This window comes from Somniosus microcephalus, chromosome 16 (assembly GCF_052327205.1).
Source record: "Somniosus microcephalus isolate GS21.2 chromosome 16, FLI_Smic_1.0, whole genome shotgun sequence".
NCBI lineage: Eukaryota > Metazoa > Chordata > Chondrichthyes > Squaliformes > Somniosidae > Somniosus > Somniosus microcephalus.
The window spans coordinates 6503271-6529656 of record NC_141002.1 but is presented as its reverse complement, the minus strand read 5'-3'; the positions used below and the strand labels follow the sequence as shown (position 1 = coordinate 6529656).

Genomic DNA, 26386 nt, shown 5'->3' with positions numbered 1-26386 from the left:
CGTTTTGGATGGATCTCTAAGATGGTGTCTCCTGTAATGCTGTTAACTGAGTTGAACATACTTTAGATAAAAAGACAAGCTCTTTCATGAATGTGTCGTCATTGAACCCACTTAGAAATCAATACAGTATCCAGTCTGTTCCTACTGTTACATAGTTTAAACACATGTCCCCTGGTCCTCCCCAATCTGTTAAACTGGAATAATCTGTCAATTGGAACGCTATCCAGCTCTTTAATTATTTTATAGACCTCAATCAGGTCACCTCTCAGCCGACGCTGTTCTAAAGTAAATAGATCAAAGTCCCTGAGCTTAGCTGAATAGCTGAGGTTCTTTAACATAAGAAAGATTAAGAGAAGATTTAATAGAGGTGTTCAAAATCATGAAGAGTTTTGACAGAGTAAATAAGGAGCAACTGTTTCCACTGGCAGGAGGGTTGGTAACCAGAGGACACAGATTTAAGGTAGTTGGCAAAAGAGCCAGAGGGGAGATGAGAAGAATTTTTTTTACACGGTGCATTGTTGTGATCTGGAATGCACTGGCTGAAGGGGTGGAGGAAGCAGATTCAATAAAGTATTAACTTTCAAAAGGAAATTGGATAAAGAATTAAAAAGGAAAAAAATTGCAGGGTTATGGGGAAAGAGCAGTGGAGTGGGACGAATTGGATAGCTCGTTCAAAAGAGGTGGCAGAGGCTCGATGTGCTGAATGGTCTCCTTCTGTGCTGTACAATTCTATGATTCTTGTCCCTTTCCCGCATTCTGCCAACACTGTGCTTCCTCCCTCATGCCATTCCTAGATCATCATGGCATTCCTGATAATCACTGAATGTCCCTGATTGAGCCCTCTCACCCACCTTGGCCTCACACTCCCAGTCGGGCCCCTAACTAGATCCCACTTCCATTCCTTCCTTTCGCCAGTTTCACAGTATTCAATTATATTCCACCCATCACTATTTTCTTTGGCTAATGGGCCCTCGGCTGGCATATGGCCTCCTGCTCAGCCACCCAACACCTCCCATCATTTTGCTGCACCAACACAGCAGTGCAGGGCAGCACTGCTGGCATTGGGAGCTGCACGGTGCAGAGCAACTTCGCTGGCATTGGGAGCTGCACGGTGCAGGGTATCACTGCTGACATTAGGAGCTGCACGGTGCAGGGTATCACTGCTGACATTGGGAGCTGCACGGTGCAGGGTATCACTGCTGACATTGGGAGCTGCACGGTGCAGGGTATCACTGCTGGCATTGGGAGCTGCATGGTGCAGGGTATCACTGCTGGCATTGGGCGCGGCACGGTGCAGGTTATCACTGCTGGCATTGGGAGCTGCACGGTGCAGGGTATCACTGCTGGCATTGGGAGCTGCACGGTGCAGGGTATCACTGCTGACATTGGGAGCTGCACGGTGCAGGGCAACACTGCTGACATTAGGAGCTGCACAGTGCAGGGTATCACTGCTGACATTGGGAGCTGCACGGTGCAGGGTATCACTGCTGACATTGGGAGCTGCACGGTGCAGGGTATCACTGCTGGCATTGGGAGCTGCATGGTGCAGGGTATCACTGCTGGCATTGGGCGCGGCACGGTGCAGGTTATCACTGCTGGCATTGGGAGCTGCACGGTGCAGGGTATCACTGCTGGCATTGGGAGCTGCACGGTGCAGGGCATCACTGATGACATTGGGAGCTGCACGGTGCAGGGTATCACTGCTGGCATTGGGAGCTGCACGGTGCAGGGTATCACTACTGGCATTGAGAGCTGCATGGTGCAGGATATCACTGCTGACATTGGGAGCTGCATGGTGCAGGGTATCACTGCTGGCATTGGGAGCGGCACGGTGCAGGGCATCACTGCTGACATTGGGAGCTGCACGGTGCAGGGTATCACTGCTGGCATTGGGAGCTGCACGGTGCAGGGCATCACTGCTGACATTGGGAGCTGCACGGTGCAGGGTATCACTGCTGAGATTGGGAGCTGCACGGTGCAGGGCATCACTGCTGACATTGGGAGCTGCACGGTGCAGGGCATCACTGCTGACATTGGGAGCTGCACGGTGCAGGGTATCACTGCTGAGATTGGGAGCTGCACGGTGCAGGGCATCACTGCTGACATTGGGAGCTGCACGGTGCAGGGCATCACTGCTGACATTGGGAGCTGCACGGTGCAGGGTATCACTGCTGGCATTGGGAGCTGCATGGTGCAGGGTATCACTGCTGGCATTGGGAGCTGCACGGTGCAGGGTATCACTGCTGGCATTGGGAGCTGCATGGTGCAGGGTATCACTGCTGGCATTGGGAGCTGCATGGTGCAGGGTATCACTGCTGGCATTGGGAGCTGCATGGTGCAGGGTATCACTGCTGACATTGGGAGCGGCACGGTGCAGGGCATCACTGATGTCATTGGGAGCTGCACGGTGCAGGGCATCACTGCTGGCATTGGGAGCTGCACGGTGCAGCGTATCACTGCTGACATTGGGAGCTGCACGGTGCAGGGCATCACTGATGTCATTGGGAGCTGCACGGTGCAGGGTATCACTGCTGACATTGGGAGCTGCACGGTGCAGGGTATCACTGCTGGCATTGGGAGCTCCACGGTGCAGGGTATCACTGCTGACATTGGGAGCTGCACGGTGCAGGGTATCACTGCTGACATTGGGAGCTGCACGGTGCAGGGTATCACTGCTGACATTGGGAGCTGCACGGTGCAGGGTATCACTGCTGACATTGGGAGCTGCACGGTGCAGGGTATCACTACTGACATTGGGAGCTGCATGGTGCAGGGCATCACTGCTGACATTGGGAGCTGCACGGTGCAGGGTATCACTGCTGGCATTGGGAGCTGCACGGTGCAGGGTATCACTGCTGGCATTGGGAGCTGCACGGTGCAGGGCATCACTGCTGACATTGGGAGCTGCACGGTGCAGGGTATCACTGCTGGCATTGGGAGCTGCACGGTGCAGGGTATCACTGCTGGCATTGGGAGCTGCACGGTGCAGGGCATCACTGCTGACATTGGGAGCTGCACGGTGCAGGGTATCACTGCTGACATTGGGAGCTGCAAGGTGCAGGGTATCACTGCTGGCATTGAGAGCTGCATGGTGCAGGGCAGCATTGCTGGCATTGGGAGCTGCACGGTGCAGGTTATCACTGCTGACATTGGGAGCTGCACGGTGCAGGGTATAACTGCTGACATTGGGAGCTGCACGGTGCAGGGCATCACTGATGACATTGGGAGCTGCACGGTGCAGTGTATCACTGCTGACATTGGGAGCTGCACGGTGCAGGGTATCACTGCTGGCATTGGGAGCTGCACGGTGCAGGGTATCACTGCTGACATTGGGAGCAGCACGGTGCAGGGTATCACTGCTGACATTGGGAGCTGCACGGTGCAGGGTATCACTGCTGGCATTGGGAGCTGCACGGTGCAGGGTATCACTGCTGGCATTGGGAGCAGCACGGTGCAGGGTATCACTGCTGACATTGGGAGCTGCACGGTGCAGCGTATCACTGCTGACATTGGGAGCTGCACGGTGCAGGGTATCACTGCTGGCATTGGGAGCTGCATGGTGCACGGTATCACTGCTGACATTGGGCGCTGCACGGTGCAGGGTATCACTGCTGGCATTGGGAGCAGCATGGTGCAGGGCATCACTGCTGGCATTGGGAGCTGCATGGTGCAGGGCATCACTGCTGGCATTGGGAGCTGCACGGTGCAGGGTATCACTGCTGACATTGGGAGCGGCACGGTGCAGGGTATCACTGCTGGCATTGGGAGCGGCACGGTGCAGGGTATCACTGCTGACATTGGGAGCTGCACGGTGCAGGGTATCACTGCTGGCATTGGGAGCGGCACGGTGCAGGGTATCACTGCTGACATTGGGAGCTGCACGGTGCAGGGTATCACTGCTGGCATTGGGACCTGCACGGTGCAGGGTATCACTGCTGGCATTGGGAGCTGCACGGTGCAGGGTATCACTGCTGACATTGGGAGCTGCACGGTGCAGGGCAGCACTGCTGACATTGGGAGCTGCACGGTGCAGGGTATCACTGCTGACATTGGGAGCTGCACGGTGCAGGGTATCACTGCTGACATTGGGAGCTGCACGGTGCAGGGTATCACTGCTGACATTGGGAGCTGCACGGTGCAGGGCATCACTGCTGACATTGGGAGCTGCACGGTGCAGGGCATCACTGCTGACATTGGGAGCTGCACGGTGCAGGGCATCACTGCTGACATTGGGAGCTGCACGGTGCAGGGTATCACTGCTGACATTGGGAGCTGCACGGTGCAGGGTATCACTGCTGACATTGGGAGCTGCACGGTGCAGGGTATCACTGCTGACATTGGGAGCTGCACGGTGCAGGGTATCACTGCTGACATTGGGAGCTGCACGGTGCAGGGTATCACTGCTGACAATGGGAGCTGCACGGTGCAGGGTATCACTGCTGACATTGGGAGCTGCACGGTGCAGGGCAGCACTGCTGACATTGGGAGCTGCACGGTGCAGGGTATCACTGCTGGCATTGGGAGCGACACGGTGCAGGGTATCACTGCTGGCATTGGGAGCTGCACGGTGCAGGGTATCACTGCTGACATTGGGAGCAGCACGGTGCAGGGTATCACTGCTGACATTGGGAGCTGCACGGTGCAGGGTATCACTGCTGACATTAGGAGCAGCACGGTGCAGGGTATCACTGCTGACATTGGGAGCTGCACGGTGCAGGGTATCACTGCTGACATTAGGAGCAGCACGGTGCAGGGTATCACTGCTGACATTGGGAGCTGCACGGTGTAGGGTATCACTGCTGACATTAGGAGCAGCACGGTGCAGGGTATCACTGCTGACATTGGGAGCTGCACGGTGCAGGGTATCACTGCTGACATTGGGAGCTGCACGGTGCAGGGTATCACTGCTGACATTGGGAGCTGCACGGTGCAGGGTATCACTGCTGACATTGGGAGCTGCACGGTGCAGGGTATCACTGCTGACATTGGGAGCTGCACGGTGCAGGTTATCACTGCTGGCATTGGGAGCTGCATGGTGCAGGTTATCACTGCTGGCATTGGGAGCTGCATGGTGCAGGGTATCACTGCTGACATTGGGAGCTGCACGGTGCAGGTTATCACTGCTGGCATTGGGAGCTGCATGGTGCAGGGTATCACTGCTGACATTGGGAGCTGCATGGTGCAGGGTATCACTGCTGACATTGGGAGCTGCACGGTGCAGGGTATCACTGCTGACATTGGGAGCTGCACGGTGCAGGTTATCACTGCTGGCATTGGGAGCGGCACGGTGCAGGGTATCACTGCTGACATTGGGAGCTGCACGGTGCAGGGCAGCACTGCTGACATTGGGAGCGGCACGGTGCAGTGTATCACTGCTGACATTGGGAGCTGCACGGTGCAGGGTATCACTGCTGACATTGGGAGCTGCACGGTGCAGGTTATCACTGCTGGCATTGGGAGCTGCACGGTGCAGGGTATCACTGCTGACATTGGGAGCTGCACGGTGCAGGGTATCACTGCTGACATTGGGAGCTGCACGGTGCAGGGTATCACTGCTGGCATTGGGAGCGGCACGGTGCAGGGTATCACTGCTGACATTGGGAGCGGCACGGTGCAGGGTATCACTGCTGACATTGGAAGCGGCACGGTGCAGGGTATCACTGCTGACTTTGGGAGCGGCACGGTGCAGGGTATCACTGCTGACATTGGGAGCGGCACGGTGCAGGGTATCACTGCTGACTTTGGGAGCTGCACAGTGCAGGGCATCACTGCTGACATTGGGAGCTGCACGGTGCAGGGTATCACTGCTGACATTGGGAGCTGCACGGTGCAGGGTATCACTGCTGGCATTGGGAGCTGCACGGTGCAGGGTATCACTGCTGGCATTGGGAGCTGCACGGTGCAGGGTATCACTGCTGACATTGGGAGCTGCATGGTGCATGGTATCACTGCTGGCATTGGGAGCTGCACGGTGCAGGGTATCACTGCTGGCATTGGGAGCGGCACGGTGCAGGGTATCACTGCTGACATTGGGAGCTGCACGGTGCAGGGTATCACTGCTGGCATTGGGAGCTGCACGGTGCAGGGTATCACTGCTGGCATTGGGAGCTGCACGGTGCAGGGTATCACTGCTGGCATTGGGAGCTGCACGGTGCAGGGTATCACTGCTGACATTGGGCGCTGCACGGTGCAGGGTATCACTGCTGACATTAGGAGCAGCACGGTGCAGGGTATCACTGCTGACATTGGGAGCTGCACGGTGCAGGGTATCACTGCTGACATTGGGAGCTGCACGGTGCAGGGTATCACTGCTGACATTGGGAGCTGCACGGTGCAGGGTATCACTGCTGACATTGGGAGCTGCACGGTGCAGGGTATCACTGCTGGCATTGGGACCTGCACGGTGTAGGGTATCACTGCTGACATTGGGAGCTGCACGGTGCAGGGTATCACTGCTGACATTGGGAGCTGCACGGTGCAGGGTATCACTGCTGACATTGGGAGCTGCACGGTGCAGGGTATCACTGCTGACATTGGGAGCTGCACGGTGCAGGGTATCACTGCTGGCATTGGGAGCTGCACGGTGCAGGGTATCACTGCTGACATTGGGAGCGGCACGGTGCAGGGTATCACTGCTGACATTGGGAGCTGCACGGTGCAGGGTATCACTGCTGGCATTGGGAGCTGCACGGTGCAGGGTATCACTGCTGACATTGGGCGCTGCATGGTGCAGGGTATCACTGCTGACATTGGGCGCTGCACGGTGCAGGGTATCACTGCTGACATTGGGCGCTGCACGGTGCAGGGCATCACTGCTGACATTGGGAGCTGCACGGTGCAGGGTATCACTGCTGACATTGGGAGCTGCATGGTGCAGGGTATCACTTCTGGCATTGGGAGCTGCACGGTGCAGGACAACACTGCTGGCATTGGGAGCTGCACGGTGCAGGGCATCACTGATGGCATTGGGAGCTGCACGGTGCAGGGTATCACTGCTGACATTGGGAGCTGCACGGTGCAGGGTATCACTGCTGACATTGGGAGCGGCATGGTGCAGGGTATCACTGCTGACATTGGGAGCTGCACGGTGCAGGGTATCACTGCTGACATTGGGAGCTGCACGGTGCAGGGTATCACTGCTGACATTGGGAGCTGCACGGTGCAGGGCATCACTGCTGACATTGGGAGCTGCACGGTGCAGGGCATCACTGCTGACATTGGGAGCTGCATGGTGCAGGGTATCACTGCTGACATTGGGAGCTGCACGGTGCAGGGCATCACTGCTGACATTGGGAGCTGCACGGTGCAGGGTATCACTGCTGACATTGGGAGCGGCACGGTGCAGGGCAACACTGCTGACTTTGGGAGATGCATGGTGCAGGGTATCACTGCTGGCATTGGGCGCGGCACGGTGCAGGGTATCACTGCTGACATTGGGAGCGGCACGGTGCAGGGCATCACTGCTGACATTGGGAGCGGCACGGTGCAGGGTATCACTGCTGACATTGGGAGCTGCACGGTGCAGGGTATCACTGCTGGCATTGGGAGCGGCACGGTACAGGGCATCACTGCTGGCATTGGGAGCTGCACGGTGCAGGGCATCACTGCTGGCATTGGGAGCTGCACGGTGCAGGGCAGCATTGCTGGCATTGGGAGCTGCACGGTGCAGGGTATCACTGCTGACATTGGGAGCTGCACGGTGCAGGGTATCACTGCTGACATTGGGAGCTGCACGGTGCAGGGTATCACTGCTGGCATTGGGAGCTGCACGGTGCAGGGTATCACTGCTGACATTGGGAGCTGCACGGTGCAGGGTATCACTGCTGACATTGGGAGCTGCACGGTGCAGGGTATCACTGCTGACATTGGGAGCTGCACGGTGCAGGGTATCACTGCTGGCATTGGGAGCGGCATGGTGCAGGGTATCACTGCTGACATTGGGAGCTGCACGGTGCAGGGTATCACTGCTGGCATTGGGAGCTGCACGGTGCAGGGTATCACTGCTGACATTGGGAGCTGCATGGTGCAGGGCATCACTGCTGACATTGGGAGCTGCACGGTGCAGGTTATCACTGCTGGCATTGGGAGCTGCACGGTGCAGGGCATCACTGCTGGCATTGGGAGCGGCACGGTGCAGGGCATCACTGCTGGCATTGGGAGCTGCATGGTGCAGGGCATCACTGCTGACATTGGGAGCGGCACGGTGCAGGGTATCACTGCTGGCATTGGGAGCTGCACGGTGCAGGGTATCACTGCTGACATTGGGAGCTGCACGGTGCAGGGCATCACTGCTGGCATTGGGAGCTGCATGGTGCAGGGCATCACTGCTGGCATTGGGAGCTGCACGGTGCAGGGCATCACTGCTGACATTGGGAGCTGCACGGTGCAGGGCATCACTGCTGACATGGGGAGCTGCACGGTGCAGGGCATCACTGCTGACATTGGGAGCTGCACGGTGCAGGGTATCACTGCTGGCATTGGGAGCTGCACGGTGCAGGGTATCACTGCTGACATTGGGAGCTGCACGGTGCAGGGTATCACTGCTGGCATTGGAAGCTGCACGGTGCAGGGCATCACTGCTGACATTGGGAGCTGCACGGTGCAGGGCATCACTGCTGACATTGGGAGCTGCACGGTGCAGGGTATCACTGCTGACATTGGGAGCTTCACGGTGCAGGGTATCACTGCTGACATTGGGAGCTGCACGGTGCAGGGTATCACTGCTGACATTGGGAGCGGCACGGTGCAGGGCATCACTGCTGACATTGGGAGCTGCACGGTGCAGGGTATCACTGCTGACATTGGGAGCTGCACGGTGCAGGGTATCACTGCTGACATTGGGCGCTGCACGGTGCAGGGTATCACTGCTGGCATTGGGAGCGGCATGGTGCAGGGCATCACTGCTGGCATTGGGAGCTTTTGTCAAATTTGAAATTAAGCCAGAGGCAAAAATGCGTGCAATCATGGGTTGAGCTCTGATGTTTGTCTTGCTGTTCATGAAAAATGATTAGAAGTGTCAGCACACTCACTTCTGAGTCCAAAGGTTGTGGGTTGAATCCCTGCTCCAGACTTTGAGCCCATAATCGAGGCTGACATGTCAGCGCAGTACTGAGAGAGTGCTGCACTGTTGGCCATGTTGTCCTTTCTTCAGATGAATTGTTAAATCTAAGCTTGTTTGTCTTTTCAGGTGGATGTTAAAAATTCCATGACGTTGTCTGAATAGGGTGTTCTCCTGGTTTATGGCCAGATTCCCTCAATCAATACGAGCAAACAAAATCATTGGAAACCTTGATAATTACGACATCCACTTCATATGGGGGAGGGAAGTGGGCTTCCAGTCTAAAAATCAAACTTTTGTTGCAAGGTTTTAATTTTAGACATTTCTGGATAGCCCCTCAAACACTGGTAACACTAATCAGTGTGAATGTGCTGCAGAAATCCCATGGGAATAAACCAGCTTCACAAGAAAGAGGAAATGATGAACTGACATTAGCTTCCCCAGTGACCCTGAGGTAAAGGTCACCATCTCTGGTCCAGGAAGGCTTGATCCCAGTCTGTACTGCATTGGCTGATCTCACCCAGGTTGATGATGGGAACCCCTGGGTTAGGGAGGGGGGGTGGGAAACACCGAGGCTGCCTCCTCATTGTCCAGGGGCTCTGACTGAACATGCATCTGTGTAGGCGCTCTGTAAGGACAGGATTGGGTTCAGCTCTGATGCCCTCCCCAGTTGAATAACATGCCAACATCCACTACCGAGGTTCAGACACAAATTACCAAGTTAGAGGAGACACTGGAGAGTGACTGGCACCTGTTGACCTGTCCCAACCACTTCAGGAGATGAAAAAGTTGGAAAAGGTGAAAAAACCAATGTGAAGTTAAGTTGCTCGTTTATCCATTGTAGGTTATGGAATGCTGCAAGGACATTGGCTTAGTGCGGTCTATCGGAGTGTCCAACTTCAACCGCAGACAGCTGGAGATGGTCCTGAAGATGCCCAACCTGAAATACAAGCCGGTGTGTAACCAGGTAAGATTCAGGAATCAATCTAACAAATCAGAGATGCAATTCCACATCTAGGTCAATTGCCTCATGTGCTCACGGAGGGACCCCTAACGAGTTACTTAGCAATAAACTAGAAATGACTGTGGAGTTTCAAACCTGCATCTGGTACCTTGCCCAAGTGGGCATCCTTCATGCGGGAGCCCAGAGAGTGAGTGATGGCAAACTGATCAATCATGGAGACTCACAGTTCCCCCAATCCTGTCCTAATCTGGTATGTACACAGCAAGGGTCACCAAACAGCCATCAGCAACAGGAACCTTGATCTCTCTGCTTCTTGTCCCTCTTGTACCCACAAAACTGTCCTGGGAGGTAAATGTATTCACTCTTTCAAAGGGTCTTGTTTTCCCAGCAATAGATGTTGAACTATAGGGAGTGAGGCCCCGATATCCCGATATTTACTGGGGTGTGGTTCCGGTGGGGGGTGGTGGTGGGGGGAAGGAATTATGGTCGGGAAACCCAGAACTGCGGGTTTCCCTGAACAGCGTAGAGCTTTAACTTGTGTGTGTTTGAATTTTTTCCCAGGATCCCCACCTGACAGCCAGCCTGATTGATAGGATAGGCTGCCTGTCAGGCGGGAAAGGCTGCAGCACAAGGCCGTAGCCCAGCAGCAGGTAGGTTTAGTGGTGGTGGGGGAAGAGAGATTGCGGGAGTGGGGGGCGAGTTTACAGGATTAGCATGTTGGACCTGGAGGAAACACTCCTGCTCCTCCTGGTGCACATGCAGTTCCGTAAAGGCACTTACTTCATGGATATGGCCCTGAGAGCAGATTGGTTGCCCGCCCCTCGTTCCACCTCCATTAAAACCGAAAGTAGGTGAGTTGGGGTCATGTTTGAAAGTTTTAATATTTTAACTACCCATCAGACCCAAACCCACCTGTTTTTGGGGGGTTAAAATTACCCCTGTGTATTTGTTTGGCTCAGTAGATAGATCTTGTCTTGAGCTCCATACCAGGACTTGAGTGCATAAACTGACCTGGCTTTTCAGTGCAATACAAAGGCAATACTGTATCTCAAAAGGTGCTTGCCTTCATATTGGCTGTTAAATTGAAGCGCCATTTGCCTGTTCAGGTGGATGTTAAAGATCCCACGGCACTATTTGAGGAATTCTCCCGGTGCCCTGGCCAACATTCTTCCTTTAGCTAGCGGCATCAAAACAAATGAACTGGTCACCGCTGTTTGTAGGACATTGCTGCGTGCAGACTTGCTGTTGGGTCACTGCACTCCAATTGTAGTTCATTGTGTGTGTTATGCTGTGCCATGTTCCACCACATGTTGTGGGAGTCTATAAACCATTCTGGCTTTTGGCTTTTGCAGGTTGAATGTCACCCATACTTGAACCAGAGCAAACTGCTGGCCTACTGTAAATCCAACAATATTGTTCTTGTTGGCTACAGTCCCTTAGGAACATCCCGGGATCCAAGGTGGTAAGTACATCGGAATTAACAAATTGCAGCATGAAACTGAAATGAGAGCGTACTATATTATGGGATGTGATTCTCTGCAGGCCTTCCCTGGGACCGGGGAGCTGGAGATCCAAAATGTAAAGGGTGCTTTGAGATCGATTGATACCGGTTGCGTCAACATGCGAATGTATGAAAAGGTCAGGAAAAGTCCAAATTTTCCCCATCCAGACACAGTACACCACGTGCACCATTAAACCATCCTCTAACCGCACAATCTCCTGGTAGAGGTGAAAGAAAAATCAGTGGCCAATTCAGCAAATCTCCCACGGCAATCAAAATTCCTAAAACTATTGAGCAAAGCGCCAGAAGACTGCGGTAACTCTTCATAATCCCAGCTAATTAGCAAATGGCAATGTTCTCTTCTTGATAAAAATTTCTTTTTTTCCCCATATTTCCCGTTGTGTACTAAAGGCGCTAAATGTTGCTGGAGTACAATTCGATGGCTGCTGGCAGCTCTCCCAATGTTAGCATTAATAGACTATTCACTGTGAAACATAGAAGATAGGAGCAGGAGTAGGCCATTCGGCCCCTCGAGCCTGCTCCACCATTCAATGAGATCATGGCTGATCATCCAAATTCAGTCCCCTGTCCCTGCCTTCTCGCCATACCCCTTGATCCCTTTAGCCTTAAGCAATATATCCAACTCCTTCTTGAATATATTTAATGAATTGGCCTCTACTACCTTCTGTGGTAGAGAATTCCACAGGTTCATCACTCTCTGGGTGAAGAAATTCCTCCTCATCTGTCCTAAATGGCTTACCCCTTATCCTTAGACTGTGACCTCTGGTTCTGGACTCCCCGACCATCGGGAACATCCTTCCTGCATCTAGTCTGTCTAGTCCTGTTAGAATTTTATAAGTTTCAATGAGATCCCCTCTCATTCTTCTAAACTCCAGCGAGTATAAGCCCAATCGACCCAATCTCTCCTCATACGTCATTCCTGCCATCCCAGGTATCAGCCTGGTGAATCTTCACTGCACTCCCTCCATGGCAAGAACATCCTTCCTCAGATAAGGCGACCAAAACTGCACACAATACTCAAGATGTGGTCTCACCAAGGCCCTGTACAACTGCAGCAAGACATCCTTGTTCCTGTACTCAAACCCTCTCGCTACAAAGGCCATTTGACTTCTTAACCACCTGCTGCACCTGCATGCTTACCTTCAGCAACTGGTGCACATGGACACCCAGGTCTCGTCGCACTTCCCCTTCTCCCAATCTATTGCCATTCAGATAATAATCTGCCTTCCTGTTTTTGACACTAAAGTGGATAACCTCGCATTTATCCACGTTATATTACATCTGCCATGCTTCTGCCCAATCACCCAACCTGTCCAAATCAATGTGGAGGGAATTGCAGCGCTAAGAGGGTCACCCCTCTCAGCAAAGCACAGCACACACCACTGGCCCTCTCGGAGCAGCCATCCAAGTTGCCTCATTCCCCTCTCATAGAATCATTGAAATTTACCGCACAGATGGAGGCCATTCGGCCCATCGTGTCTGTGCCGGCTGAAAAAGAGCGATCCAGCCTAATCTCACTTTCCAGCTCCTGGTCTGTAGCTTGTACGTTACGGCACTTCAAGTGCATATCTTAGTACTTTTTAAACACAATGAGGGTTTCTGCCTTCAGGCAGCGAGTTCCAGGCCCCCACCACCCTCTGGATGAAAAATAATTCTCCACAACTCCCTTCTCATCCTTCTACCAATTACTTTAAATCTATGCTCCCTGGTTATTGACCCCTCTGCTAAGGGAAATAGGTCCTTCCTATCCACTCTATCTAGGCCCCTCAAAATTTTATACACCTCAATTAAGTCTCCCGTCAGCCTCTTCCGTTCCAAAGAAAACAGCCCCAGCCTTTCCTCATAGCTAAAATCTTCCAGTCCTGGCAACATCCTCATAAATCTCCTCTGTACCCTCTCTTGTGCAATCACATCTTTCCTGCCATGTGGTCTCCCAGCAGTTACCCACTCTGCTATGCTCCTGGGGACTCCACTTCCCAAATCTCCATTCTCCAGTACTTCTTGATTCCCAAGCAAGTTCCTCCTCTGTATCGCTCTGTAGAATGTCTGTTGTTTTGTAAACAATGCCCTCTTCACCCCGAGTGTGTTGACTCCCCGGCCCTGACTGAAACCTGGTTCATTAACACTGACCCCCTCCCTTTCACCAGGCTACCCTGCCTGGCTACATGCTCCATCATATCTCCCTCCCTCTCCTGAAGGTGCAAATTCATCCCCCTCCTCTCCTGAAGGTGTGGCATTCCTCTCCCAAGTCCTTCCTGGACCTGCCCCCATACTGCTCTTGCACCTTTTCCATATTTGAGCACCTCATTCTGCTAGCCTAACCATCTCTCTTTTCACACTGACATTATCTGCCACCTGTAGAGCCATTCCTCCCGATAACTTGAGGGGGGAGGGTGAACAGCCAGAGGTCGTTGTCCATATCAGTACCAACGACCTAGGCAGAAAGAGGGATAAGGTCCTGCAGGCAGTCTATAGGGAGCTAGGAAAGAGATTAAAAAGCAGGACCTCAAAGGTAGTAATCTCCGGATTACTCCCAGTGCTGCATGCTAGCGAGTACAGGAATAGGAGGATAGAACAGATGAATGTGTGGCTGGAGAGATGGTGCAGGAGGGAGGGCTTTAGATTCCTGAGGCATTGGGACCATTTCTGGGGAAGGTGGGACCTGTACAAGCCGGGCAGAGGTTGGAGATGTTAAAGGTGGAAGTAGGCTGTCTTTGTGATGGGCATATTGGGTCAGAAGCTCAGTTCTGGGTCAAATAGGACGCAAAGGTTGCACACTGTCTGGTGCAACCAGAGACAGTGCCCAGGAAGGGGGGAATGGAATCAGTGCGGAGTTTGTGACAGGTACTGAAGACGATGCCTCAGGTCTTCCCAATAATTAACTGGAATAAATTGTGGCTCATCCAAGACTGGATGTTGGACAAGCAGTCTGACGACACAGAGGCAGGGGTTGAGAGAGGCGGTGGAGAGTTAAAGTTGGGTGTTGTCAGCATAAATGTAGAAGCTAACCCCAGGTCTTCAGATGATGTCGCCATGGTGCACATGTAGATGAGGAAGAGGAGAGGGCCAAGGATAGATCCTTGGGGAACTGTGGAGTTAAAGGTGTGAGGGTGGGAAGAGAAGGCATGGATTCTCCGGCCATGGCTGGATAGGTAAGAATGGAACAAAGTGAGCGCAGTACCACTGAGCTGGACAGTGGAGGGGACATTTGGGGGAGGTCTGGTGTGGTTGACTGAGTCAAAAGCAGCAGAGAGGTCAAGCAAGAGGAGGGATTGTGCACTATGGTCATAAACACTGTCATTTGTGACTTTGATTATGGCTGATTCAGTGCTGTGGTGGGGCAGAAATCTGATTGGAGATATTCAAACATTGAGTTGTGGAAAAGACATTTTAAGGACTTTGGTGACATAAAATAGATCAGAGATGGGGCAACGGTTTCAAAGGACAGAGGGTGGGATTTTTGAGGAGGGGGTGATGATGGCAGTTTTTAAGGGAGGGGAACTGTACCTGAGGAGAGGGAACCATTTACAATTTTAGCTACCATGTGGGGGCCAGAAAGGGAATTTGAGTGGTCTGCAGCTGAGTGGGAATGGGGTCAAGGGAGCAGGAGGTAGGTCTCATGAACAAAGTGAGCTTGGAGAGGGTGTGTGGGGGTGGGGAGAGATGGGAGAGAAACTAGAAAAAAATACTTGCTTGGGCAGAGGTAACCTTGGAAGAGTTTGTCTTGGTGGGAAGGGGAAGTTGAGGCAACTGATTTCATTTATGGTGAACAAGAAGTACACTTGTTGGAGCTGAGGCTAGAGGGGACCAAGGAGAGGGATTTAGGGAAAAAAGAATGGCGGGGGGCGTTATCTTTGCTTTTCCAGGATGATCCTTGAGGAAGAAGTGGTTTTGGCAGAGGAGAGCAAGACCCGATAATGTTTTTTGTGGTCCTCCCAGATCTGGTCATGATTGATTAAATTAGTTGTGCGACAGATAAACATAAGTCTGTGCACCTTGGACTTGAGGGAGTGAAGACGAAGGCTAAAACAAGGGGGAAGAAGGGCCCAACAGGAATCAAGATGTGGAAAAAGAAAAGGAGATGGAAGTAATAGGCTCAGATCCGCAGCTGCAGCCAAAATGCACGTGCAAATGGACACATGGAATTCAGGTTACATTGACATGGCAGAGATTAGGAGGGACATGGCCTGGTTTTAAATTCAGGATAGAGAGGAGACAATATAAGAGTTCAAAGTTAAAGTCTTGAGGTTGTATGGATGAAGTTGACTTGTAGATAGGCTGGAGTCAGCTTGGAGCACCAGTGTCAAGGTCCAGAGACTCTTGTGGAGGGAGTGAGTCCAGAAGCTGTTCGAGGGGAAGAGGATCAGTGGGCGCACTGCTGGATGTTGTCCAGTGGAAGATGGAGCAGAGGAGACATGGAGAGTTGACCATGAGTCAACAGAGGTTGATTCAGGGTCCGGCGGCAGTGAGCAGAGGCCTCGTTGTTAGTAATGCATACCAGCGGACCCAATAAACCAGCTGAGGATTGAGGAGCAGCGGGAGTGAAACCCAAGGACTGAGAGCAGTGAAGTCCAGGGAATGGTGAAATGTAAATCCATAGAATCAGTGCAGATGAAGGAGCTAATCTGAGGAACAGCTGTAGGGAGGTAAGGTGTACACAAGATCGGAAGCCGCAGCAGAAGCTTGAGGAGCTGGTCCCATCCAGTCCAGCAAAAAATCAAATCAAATCAACTTTTATTGTCATTGTTAGTGCACAAGTGCAGTACAACGAAATGTAGGCTTGCGGCTCCCGAGAGTGTACATTTGGATTAAGACATTTAAACATTCAACATACATTTGGCTTGTAGTATATTAACATAAATATAACCATAATAAAGTGCATTGGCAGATGTGCAGGCTTTAGAGTTTATTTGTGGAGTTCAGTAGGATGACAGCCCTGGGAAAGAAGCTGTTCCTAAATCTGGTCGTACGGGTGCGAATGCATCTGTAGCGTCTCCCAGATGGCAGGAGGGCGAACAGACTGTGGCTGGGGTGGGTAGGGTCTTTGATGATGGACCGTGACCTCCGTAGACAGCGTTTCTGGTATATGTGCTCTATGATCGGTAGCCGGGTGCCGGTAATGCGTTGGACAGTTTTGACTACCCGCTGCAGGGCTTTCTGGTCATAGTAGCTACAGCTGCCATACCATACTGTGATACAATTTGTCAGGATGCTCTCTATAGTGCAGCGGTAAAAGTTAGAGAGGATCAGGGGTGACATTACATCCCTTCAGCCCCCTTAGGAAATACAGGCGCTGCTGGGCCTTCTTCACCAGAGAGGAGGTGTTGAGGGACCAGGAGAGGTCTTCCGTGATGTGGACTCCGAGGAACTTAAAGCTGTCCACCCTTTCCACCACAGCCCCATTGATGTGGATGGGGGTGTGACTTCCGCCTTTGGACTTCCTGAAGTCCACAATAATTTCTTTTGTTTTCTTGGTGTTAAGGGCCAGGTTGTTATCGGCGCACCACTTCACGAGATGCTGGACCTCCTCCCTGTAGGCTGACTCATCGTTGTTGGTGATCTGGCCTACTACCGTGGTGTCATCCGCAAACTTGATGATGGTGTTGGAACCATTAACAGCCACACAGTCGTGGGTGAAGAGGGAGTAGAGGAGGGGGCTCAGCACACATCCTTGTGGGGCCCCCGTGTTCAGGGTCAGCGGGGGGGGGAGGTGTGGTTACCTAATTTGACAGACTGGGGTCTGTTTGTTAGGAAGTCCAGGGTCCAAGGGTGACAAAAGGAGTTCTTAAGTATGAGTAGAGTCAGTGGCAGCATAAAGCAGAGATTATTCAGTGGCAAGGGAGTGGAGAACAGAGCAGAATGGGAACCAGCAGGAACAGATCTGAGCTAGCTCAGCATAGTGAAAAATTACCAGTAGAGGAGAAGACCAGGTACTAGAATAGAGGTGGTCCAGCAGAGAAGAGTCTCCGTGGCAGTGACTGTGGAGGTCACTATAAAGTCCACAAGACGGTGAAGAAACTGATTTTGGCACAGGAGATAGTGGATTTCAGTCCAGAATCCAACACAGTAGCAGAGTAAAACTGAGAAGCCAACAGAGAATTGAAGCTCAGCAGATAATAGCAGCAGTTGATGGATGAGTGCTGTTGGCTGGAATAGGCTACCATACAACTTTGAATGACTGAGTATCAGCGAAGAATTACTGCAGCTAATTCTTGCAATGGAGTTCAATAGAGCAGACTCTGACTGTCGCTTGGGCCCTGGATCTATCTCCACTGATCTGTCGCTTGGGCCCTGGATCTATCTCCACTGATCTGTCGCCTGGGCTCTGGATCTATCTCCACTGATCTGTCGCCTGGACTCTGGATCTATCTCCACTGATCTGTCGCCTGGGCTCTGGATCTATCTCCACTGATCTGTCGCCTGGACTCTGGATCTATCTCCACTGATCTGTCGCCTGGGCTCTGGATCTATCTCCACTGATCTGTCGCCTGGGCCCTGGATCTATCTCCACTGATCTGTCGCCTGGGCCCTGGATCTGTCTCCACTGATCTGTCGCCTGGGCTCTGGATCTATCTCCACTGATCTGTCGCCTGGGCTCTGGATCTATCTCCACTGATCTGTCGCCTGGGCTCTGGATCTATCTCCACTGATCTGTCGCCTGGACTCTAGATCTATCTCCACTGATCTGTCGCCTGGACTCTAGATCTATCGCCACTGGTCTGTCACCTGGACTCTGGATCTGTCCCCACTGATCTGTCGCTTGGGCCCTGGATCTATCTCCACTGATCTGTCACCTGGGCCCTGGATCTATCTCCACTGATCTGTCGCCTGGGCCCTGGATCTGTCTCCACTGATCTGTCGCCTGGACTCTGGATCTGTCTCCACTGATCAAAGGGATGGTTGGTGTAATGGTAACTAGTAGATCCGGAAAGCCCTGAGACAGCAGCATGCACCGTGGCTGCCATGGTCTGTAAGCCAGTATGCAGAGTACTGGTCTATTCTCTTTCTCTGTTGCCACCCAAACTGCTCCCTGCTTCTGTGAAGATGGAGACACCAACTAGCCTTTGTCCAGGGGGGGCTGCTGCAAATTCCAGTGAACCCCCATTGATGTCTGCAATGAGAAATAAAAGCCTCCCCGACGAAGCCACAAATGAGAGCTGTAGACTCGAGAGTCGCATCTGTCAGCTGCTGCACATCCTTGGAGACTAACATCCGAGCCTCCATGCAAGTGTGATATTCCTCGATCAACCTCCTTTTCGGGTGAGTACCCATGAGTTTTGTGTCCCACGACTCTGAAGCGACGGGCAGCCTTCTCCGGAGCCTCTGCTGGGAAAGTTGTACATCCTTACCCACTCCTCCAGTTTCCTTGTACTATCTGAATCATTTGCACCATGGGAGATTTAAAAATTCATTCTTGGGTCGACATTTATTGCCCATCCCTTGTTGCCCTTGAGAAGGTGGTGGTGGGCCTTCTTCTTGAGCCACTACAGTCTGTGTGCTGAAGGTACTCCCTCCCTGGTAGGGAGATCCAGGACTTTGATTCATAAGAACATAAGAAATAGGAGCAGGAGTAGGCCAATCGGCCCCTCGAGCCTGCTCCGCCATTCAATAAGATCATGGCTGATCTAATCCTAACCGCCAATCTACTATCACAGAACCATCTCCTGAATCTAACAGAATTAGACACATGAAATAGGAGCAGGATCAGGCTACACGGCCCCTGGGCCCGCTCCGCTACCCACAGGGCCATGACCGATCCGAACCTAGACTCATGTCCAAATTCCTGCCCGCTCCCCAGAACCCTTAATTCCCTTTACTTCTAGGAAACTGTCTATTTCTGTTCTAAATTTATGTAATGATGTAGCTTCTACAGCTTTCTGGGGCAGCATATTCCATGGACCTACCACCGTCTGAGTGAAGTAGTTCCTCCTCATCTCAGTTTTGAAAGAGCAGCCCCTTATTCTAAGACTATGCCCCCTAGTTCTAGTTTCACCCATCATCGGGAACATCCTCCCCGCATCCACCCGATCCAACCCCTTCACAATCTTATATGTTTCAATAAGATCGCCTCTCATTCTTCTGAACTCCAATGAGTAGAGTCCCAATCTACTCAACCTCTCCTCATATGTCCATCCCCTCATCCCCGGGATTAACCGAGTGAACCTTCTTTGTACTGACTCGAGAGCAAGTATGTCTTTTCTTAAGTATGGACACCAAAACTGTATGCAGTATTCCAGGTGCGGTCTCACCAATAACTTGTACAACTGAAGCAATACCTCCCTATTTTTATATTCTATCCCCCTAGCAATGAAAGCCAACATGCCATTGGCCTTCTTAATCACTTGCTGCACCTGCATACTAACCTTTTGAGTTTCGTGCACCAGGACCCCCAGATCCCTTTGTACTTCAGTACTTTCCAGTTTCTTGCCATTAAGATAATAACTTGCTCTACAATTTTTCCTGCCAAAGTGCATAACCTCACACTTTCCAGTATTGTATTCCATCTGCCAAATCTCTGCCCACTTACTTAGCCTGTCTATGTCCCCTTGCAGGTTTTTTATGTCCTCCTCACTCACTATCTTCCCTCCCATCTTAGTATCATCTGCAAACTTTGATATGTTGCACTCGGTCCCCTCCTCCAAATCGTTAATATAGATTGTAAAGAGTTGGGGACCCAGCACTGACCCCTGTGGAACACCACTAGTTACTGATTGCCAGTCCGAGAATGAACCATTTATCCCAACTCTCTGCCTTCTGTTAGATAGCCAATCCTCTATCCATGCCAGAATATTACCCCCAATCCCGTGATTTTTTATCTTAAGCAATAATCTTTTGTGTGGCACCTTGTCAAATGCCTTTTGGAAGTCTAAATACACTACGTCCACTGGTTCCCCTTTATCCACCCTATATGTTACTTCCTCAAAGAACTCCAGCAAATTTGTCAAACATGACTTCCCCTTCATAAAACCATGCTGACTTTGTCCTATTAAATTATGATTATCCAAATGTCCTGTTACTGTCTCCTTAATAATGGACTCCAATATTTTACCTACCACAGATGTTAGGCTAACCGGTCTATAGTTTCCAGCCTTCTGTCTACTGCCCTTTTTAAATAAGGGCGTTACATTAGCAGTTTTCCAGTCTGCCGGGACCTTTGCTGAGTCCAGGGAGTTTTGGAAAATTATTACCAATGCATCCACAATCCCTACCGCCACTTCCCTCAAGACCCTAGGATATAAGCCATCAGGTCCAGGTGATTTATCCGCCTTGAGTCCCATTATTTTACCGAGTACCACTTCCTTAGTGATTTTGATCGTGTTTAGCTCCTCCCCCACCCTATAGCCCCCTGTTTGTCCAGTGTTGGGATATTCTTAGTGTCTTCTACTGTAAAGACTGATACAAAATATTCATTCAGTGTTTTTGCCATCTCCATATTTCCCACCATTAATTTCCCGGTCTCATCCTCTAAGGGACCAACATTTACTTTAGCCACCCTTTTTCTTTTTATATAACTATAAAAACCCTTACTATCTGTTTTTATATTTTTTGCTAATTTACTTTCATAATCTATCTTCCCTTTCTTAATCAATCTTTTTGTTATTTTTTGCTGTCTTTTAAAGTTTTCCCAATCCTCTATCCTCCCACTAGATTTGGCTACCTCATATGCCCTTGTTTTTAGTCGAGTACTATCCTTAATTTCTTTACTTAGCCACGGATGGCTGTCTTTTCTTTTCAGTGGAATATATTTTTTTTGGAAGTTGTGAAGTAACTCCTTAAATGTACACCACTGATCATGTATCGTCTTACCCTTTAATCTATTTTCCCAATCCACTCTACTCAATTCCGCTCTCATACCTTCATAGTCTCCTTTATTCAAGCTTAGCATGCTTGTTTGAGATCCAACCTTCTCACCCTCTAATTGAATATGGAATTCAACCATGTTATGGTCACTCATTCCAAGGGGATCCTTTACTAGGACATTTTTAATTAATTCTGTCTCGTTACACAGGACCAGATCTAAGGTTGCTTGCCCCCGGTCGGTTCAGTTACATACTGCTCAAGAAACCCATCCCTAATACACTCAATGAACTCATCCTCAAGGCAGCCCTGCCCAATTTGATTTGTCCAATTAATATGATAGTTAAAATCCCCCATAATTATAGATGCTCTCTTATTACAAGCCTCAACTATTTCCTGATTGATACTCCGTCCAACAGAGTTGCAACTGTTCGGAGGCCTTTTGACTACGCCCACTAGTGTTTCTTTCCCCTTATTATTCCTTACCTCCACCCAAACTGTTTCCTTATCCTGATCTTTTGACCCAATATCATTTCTCTGTATTACAGTGATTCCTTCCTTTATTAACATAGCCACCCTTCCTTCCTGCCTGTCCTTCCTGATCGTTAAATAACCTGGTATGTTTAATTCCCAGGCATTGTCACCCTGCAGCCATGTTTCTGTAATGGCCACAAGATCATACCATATGTAGTTATTTGTGCCATTAACTCGTCTATTTTGTTACGAATGCTACGTGCATTCAGATAGAGAACTTTCAAATATGTTTTGTGACACTTAGTTCCTGCTTTTGCCCTTTTTATTATTTTACCTTTTACTCCATACCTTCTGCCCCTTCCTGACATGCTCTGGTTTTTAATTTCCCCACTGCTACCTAAGTCTATGACCTTCTCTGTTGTCATTTTTATTATTTGCTCTCTAGGAACCTCCCCCCCCACTAGTTAGTTTAAAGCCCTCTCTACAGCCCCAATTATATGATCAGCGATGATGAAGGAATGGCGATATATGACCAGGATGGCTTGGCATGTGACTTGGAGGGGAAGTTGGAGATGATGTTCCCATGCACCTACTGCCCTTGTCCTAGATAGTGGAGGTCGCAGGTTTGGGAGGTGCTGTCAAAGAAGCCTTGGTGAGTTACTGCCCTGCATCCTGTAGATAGTACACACTGCAGCCACGGTGCACCGGTGGTGGATGTTTACGGCGGTGAATAGGTTGCTGATCAAGTGTCCTGGATCGTGTCAAGCTTCTTGACTGTTGTTGCAGCTGCACCCTATCAGGAAGGTGGAGAGTATTCTGTCACACTCTTGACTTGTGGGAGGTGGAGGAGCTTTGGGAAGCCAGGAGGTGAGCCTCTTGCCACCAAATACCCAGCCTCTGACCTGCTGTAGTATCCACGGCATGTACATGACTAGTCCAGTTGAGTTTCTGATCAATGGTGACCCCAGGATGTTGATGGTGAGAGGTTTGGCATTGGTAATGCCATTAAATGTCATGGGGAGGTGGTTAGACTCTCTCTTGTTGGAGATGATCATTGCCTGGCGCCTGTGTGGCCCAAATGTTACTTGCCACTAATCAGCATGAGCCTTGATGTTGTCATTATCTGTGGAGTTGCAAATGGAGTAGAACACTGTACAATTATCAGCAAACAGTCCCACTTCGAACCTTATGATGGAAGTAAGATCATTAATGGAGTAGCTGAATATGGTTAGGCCTAGGATGCTGCCCTGAGGAACTCCTGCAACCACTGGAGAGTTTTCCCCCCGATCCTCACTGACTTAGGTTTTACTAGGATTCCTTGGTGCCACACTCGGTCAAATTCTCACCTCGCCTCTACAATTCAGCTCCTTTGGCCGTGTTTGGAACGAAGCAGTAATGAGGTCTGAAGCCGAGTGCTCCTGGCGGAACTCAAACTGAACATCAGTGAGCAGGCTATTGGTGAGTAAATGCTGCTTGAGAGCACTGTTGACAATTCCTTTCATCACTTTGCTGATGATTGGGAGCAGGCCGATAGGGCGATAATTGGCTGGATTGGATTTGTCCTGCTTTTTGTGGACAGGACATACCTGAAACATTTTCACTTTGTCGGGTAGAGTCCAGTGTTGTAATTGTGCTGGAGCAGCTTGGCTAGAGGCATGGCTAGTTCTGGAGCACAGGTCTTCAGCAATACAGCCAAGATGTTATCAGGGCCCATGGCTTTTGCTGTACCCAGCGCTCTGCCATTTCTTGATATCATGTGGAGTGAATTGAGTTGGTCGCAGACTGGCTTCTGAGATGGTGGGGACCTTGGGAGGAGGCCAAGATGGATCTGGCTGAAGTTAGTTGCGAGCGCTTCAGCCTTTTTTGCACTCGTGCAGGGCTCCGCCATCATTGAGGATGGGAATGTTCATGGATCCTCCTCTTCCCGTTAGTTGATTAATTCTCTACCACTGTTCATGACTGGATATGGCTGGACTGTAGAGCTTTCACCTAATCCATTTGTTGTGGGATCGCTTAGCTGTCTATAGCATGCTGCTTCCACTGTTAAGCATGCATGTTGTGCTATGTTGTAGCTTCACCTCATTTTCAGGTACAGATGGTGCTGCTCCTGGAATGCTCTTCTACACTCCTCTTTGAATCATGGTTGGTCATCTGGCTTGATGATGGTGGAGTGAGGGACATGCCGGACCATGAGGTTATAGATTGTGGTGGAATACAATTCTTCTGCTGGCCACAAAAAGCAGGACAAATCCAACCCGGCCAATTACTGCCCCATTAGTCAACTCTCAATCATCAGCAAAGTGATGGAAGGTGTCATCGACAGTGCTATCAAGCGGCGCTTACTCACCAATAACCTGCTCACTGATGCCCAGTTTGGGTTCCGCCAGGACCACTCAGCTCCCGACTTCATTACAGCCTTGGTCCAAAGGCGCTAAATTCCAGAGGTGAGTGAGAGTGACTGCCCTTGACATGAAGGCAGCATTTGACCGAGTCTGGCATCAAGGAGCCCTAGTAAAACTGAAGTCAATGGGAATCAAGGGGAAAACATTCCACTGGCTGGAATCATACCTAGCACAAAGGAAGATGGTTGTGGTGGTTGAAGGTCAATCATCACAGCCCCAGGATATCGCTGCAGGAATTCCTCAGGGCAGTGTCCTAGGCCCAACCATCTTCAGCTGCTTCATCAATGACCTTCCCTCCAACATAAGGTCAGAAATGGGGATATTCGCTGATGACTGCAGTGTTCAGCGCCATTTGCAACTCCACAGATAATGAAGCAGTCCATGCCCGCATGCAACAAGACCTGGACGACGTTCAGGCTTGGGCTGATAAGTGGCAGGTAACATTTGCGCCACAGAAGTGCCAGGCAATGACAATCTCCAACAAGCGAGAGTCTAACCACCTCCCCTTGACATTCAATGGCATTACCATCACCGAATCCCCCACTATCAACATCCTGGGGGGTCATCATTAACCAGAAACTTAACTGGACTAGCGGCAACAAGAGCAGGTCAAAGGCTAGATATTCTGCGGCGAGTGTCTCACCTCCTGACTCCCCAAAGCCTTTCCACCATCTACAAGGTACAAGTCAGGAGTGTGATGGAATACTCTCCACTTGCCTGGATGAGTGCAGCTCCAACAACACTCAAGAAGCTCAACACCATCCAGGACAAAGCAGCCCGCTTGATTGGCACCCCATCTACCACCTTAAACATTCACTCCCTCCACCACCGGCGTACCGTGGCTGCAGTGTGTACCATCTACAAGATGCACTGCAGCAACTCACCAAGGCTTCTCCGGCAGCATCTCCAAAACCCGCGACCTCTTCCACCTAGAACGACAAGGGCAGCAGGCGCATGGGAACACCACCACCACCTCCAAGTTCCCCTCCAAGTCACACACCATCCTGACTTAGAAGTATATCGCCGATCCTTCATCGGCGCTAGGTCAAAATCCTGGATCTCCCTACCTAACAGCTGTGTGGGAGCACCTTCACCACACGGACTGCAGTGGTTCAAGAAGGCAGCTCACCACCACCTTCTCAAAGGCAACTAGGGATGGGCAATAAATGCTGGCATTGCCAGCGACACCCTGATCCCATATACAAATAAATTTGATGGCCCACAGCGCTTCATGGATTCCCAGTTTTCAGCTGTTAGATTTGTTCTTAATCTATACCACTTAACACGGTGGTAGTGCCACACGACATGATGGAGGATGTCCTCAGTGAAGAATCTACTTGGGCCCCGATTTTCTGCCAGCCGTCGGGCGGCTTTCCAGGCGGCCGGGGGCCGAAAATCGCCGAAAAAGCGGGTCGCGACCCCCCCCCCCACCCAGCCTGATTCCCCGCCCCATCTGACTTTCGGACTGCCGTTTCTCCGTGACCCGCTTCAGTCCCGCCCACCGCTGGCGGGACTGACTGTCGGAACACACATCACCAATTATTACCTTGTTTAAGTAGATTTTGAGGGGCCGTTGCGATTTTGGGGCTTTCCCCACGTGAAACACGCCTGCGGGGAACCCCGCTGATGAGACCTGGCGTGGAAACAGTTGGCTTGCTTGCTTGCAGCTGCAGGTCAATGAGGACTGAAGAGATTTAAACAGGCAGCATTTGCAGGCTGCAGGACCTTGTTGATGAAGGCTTGGGGAAACTTTTTGAAGGCTTAGGCACAGCTGTAGAAAGTTGGAGAGCCTCACACACTTCTCCAGTGTGAGCTCCTGGGAAGCCCCTCTCACCACCCTAACTCAGCGCCTCCTCAACGGAGGCATCTGCCAGAAGCATGGGAGGCCTTTGGTACCTTCCCTTCCTGGCATTAAAGGATCTCCAACAGCAGAGGAGGCTGGAGCAACTCCAGCAACAGCAACAGCAACACCAGCAGCGCCAGCAGGAGCGGCAGGCTGCGGCTCACCCACCTGAGGCAGCACAGGCCAGAAGGGGTCAGCGCATGGAAGGCCATCGGCGCAGGAGATACCCCCCAAACAGAGTGTACAGACACAGGGTCAGCTACCTCAACATGACTGAGCAGCAGTGCCAGAGGCGGCTCCGACTTTCGCGAGAGGTTGTGACTGA

General features: G+C 51.3%; 1 protein-coding gene across 5 annotated transcripts in view; it reads left to right on the top strand.

Moving 5' to 3' along the window:
- LOC147105956 (aldo-keto reductase family 1 member C23-like protein) overlaps window positions 1-26386 on the top strand; it is a 158440-nt gene that overhangs the window by 85374 nt on the left and 46680 nt on the right. For all 5 annotated transcript variants that reach the window (XM_086008572.1, XM_086008571.1, XM_086008574.1 and 2 more), the window contains 2 exons: window positions 9903-10025; window positions 11375-11484. In XM_086008572.1, coding sequence (XP_085864698.1) covers window positions 9903-10025; window positions 11375-11484 — 233 coding nt within the window. The remainder of the gene's footprint in view (window positions 1-9902; window positions 10026-11374; window positions 11485-26386) is intronic.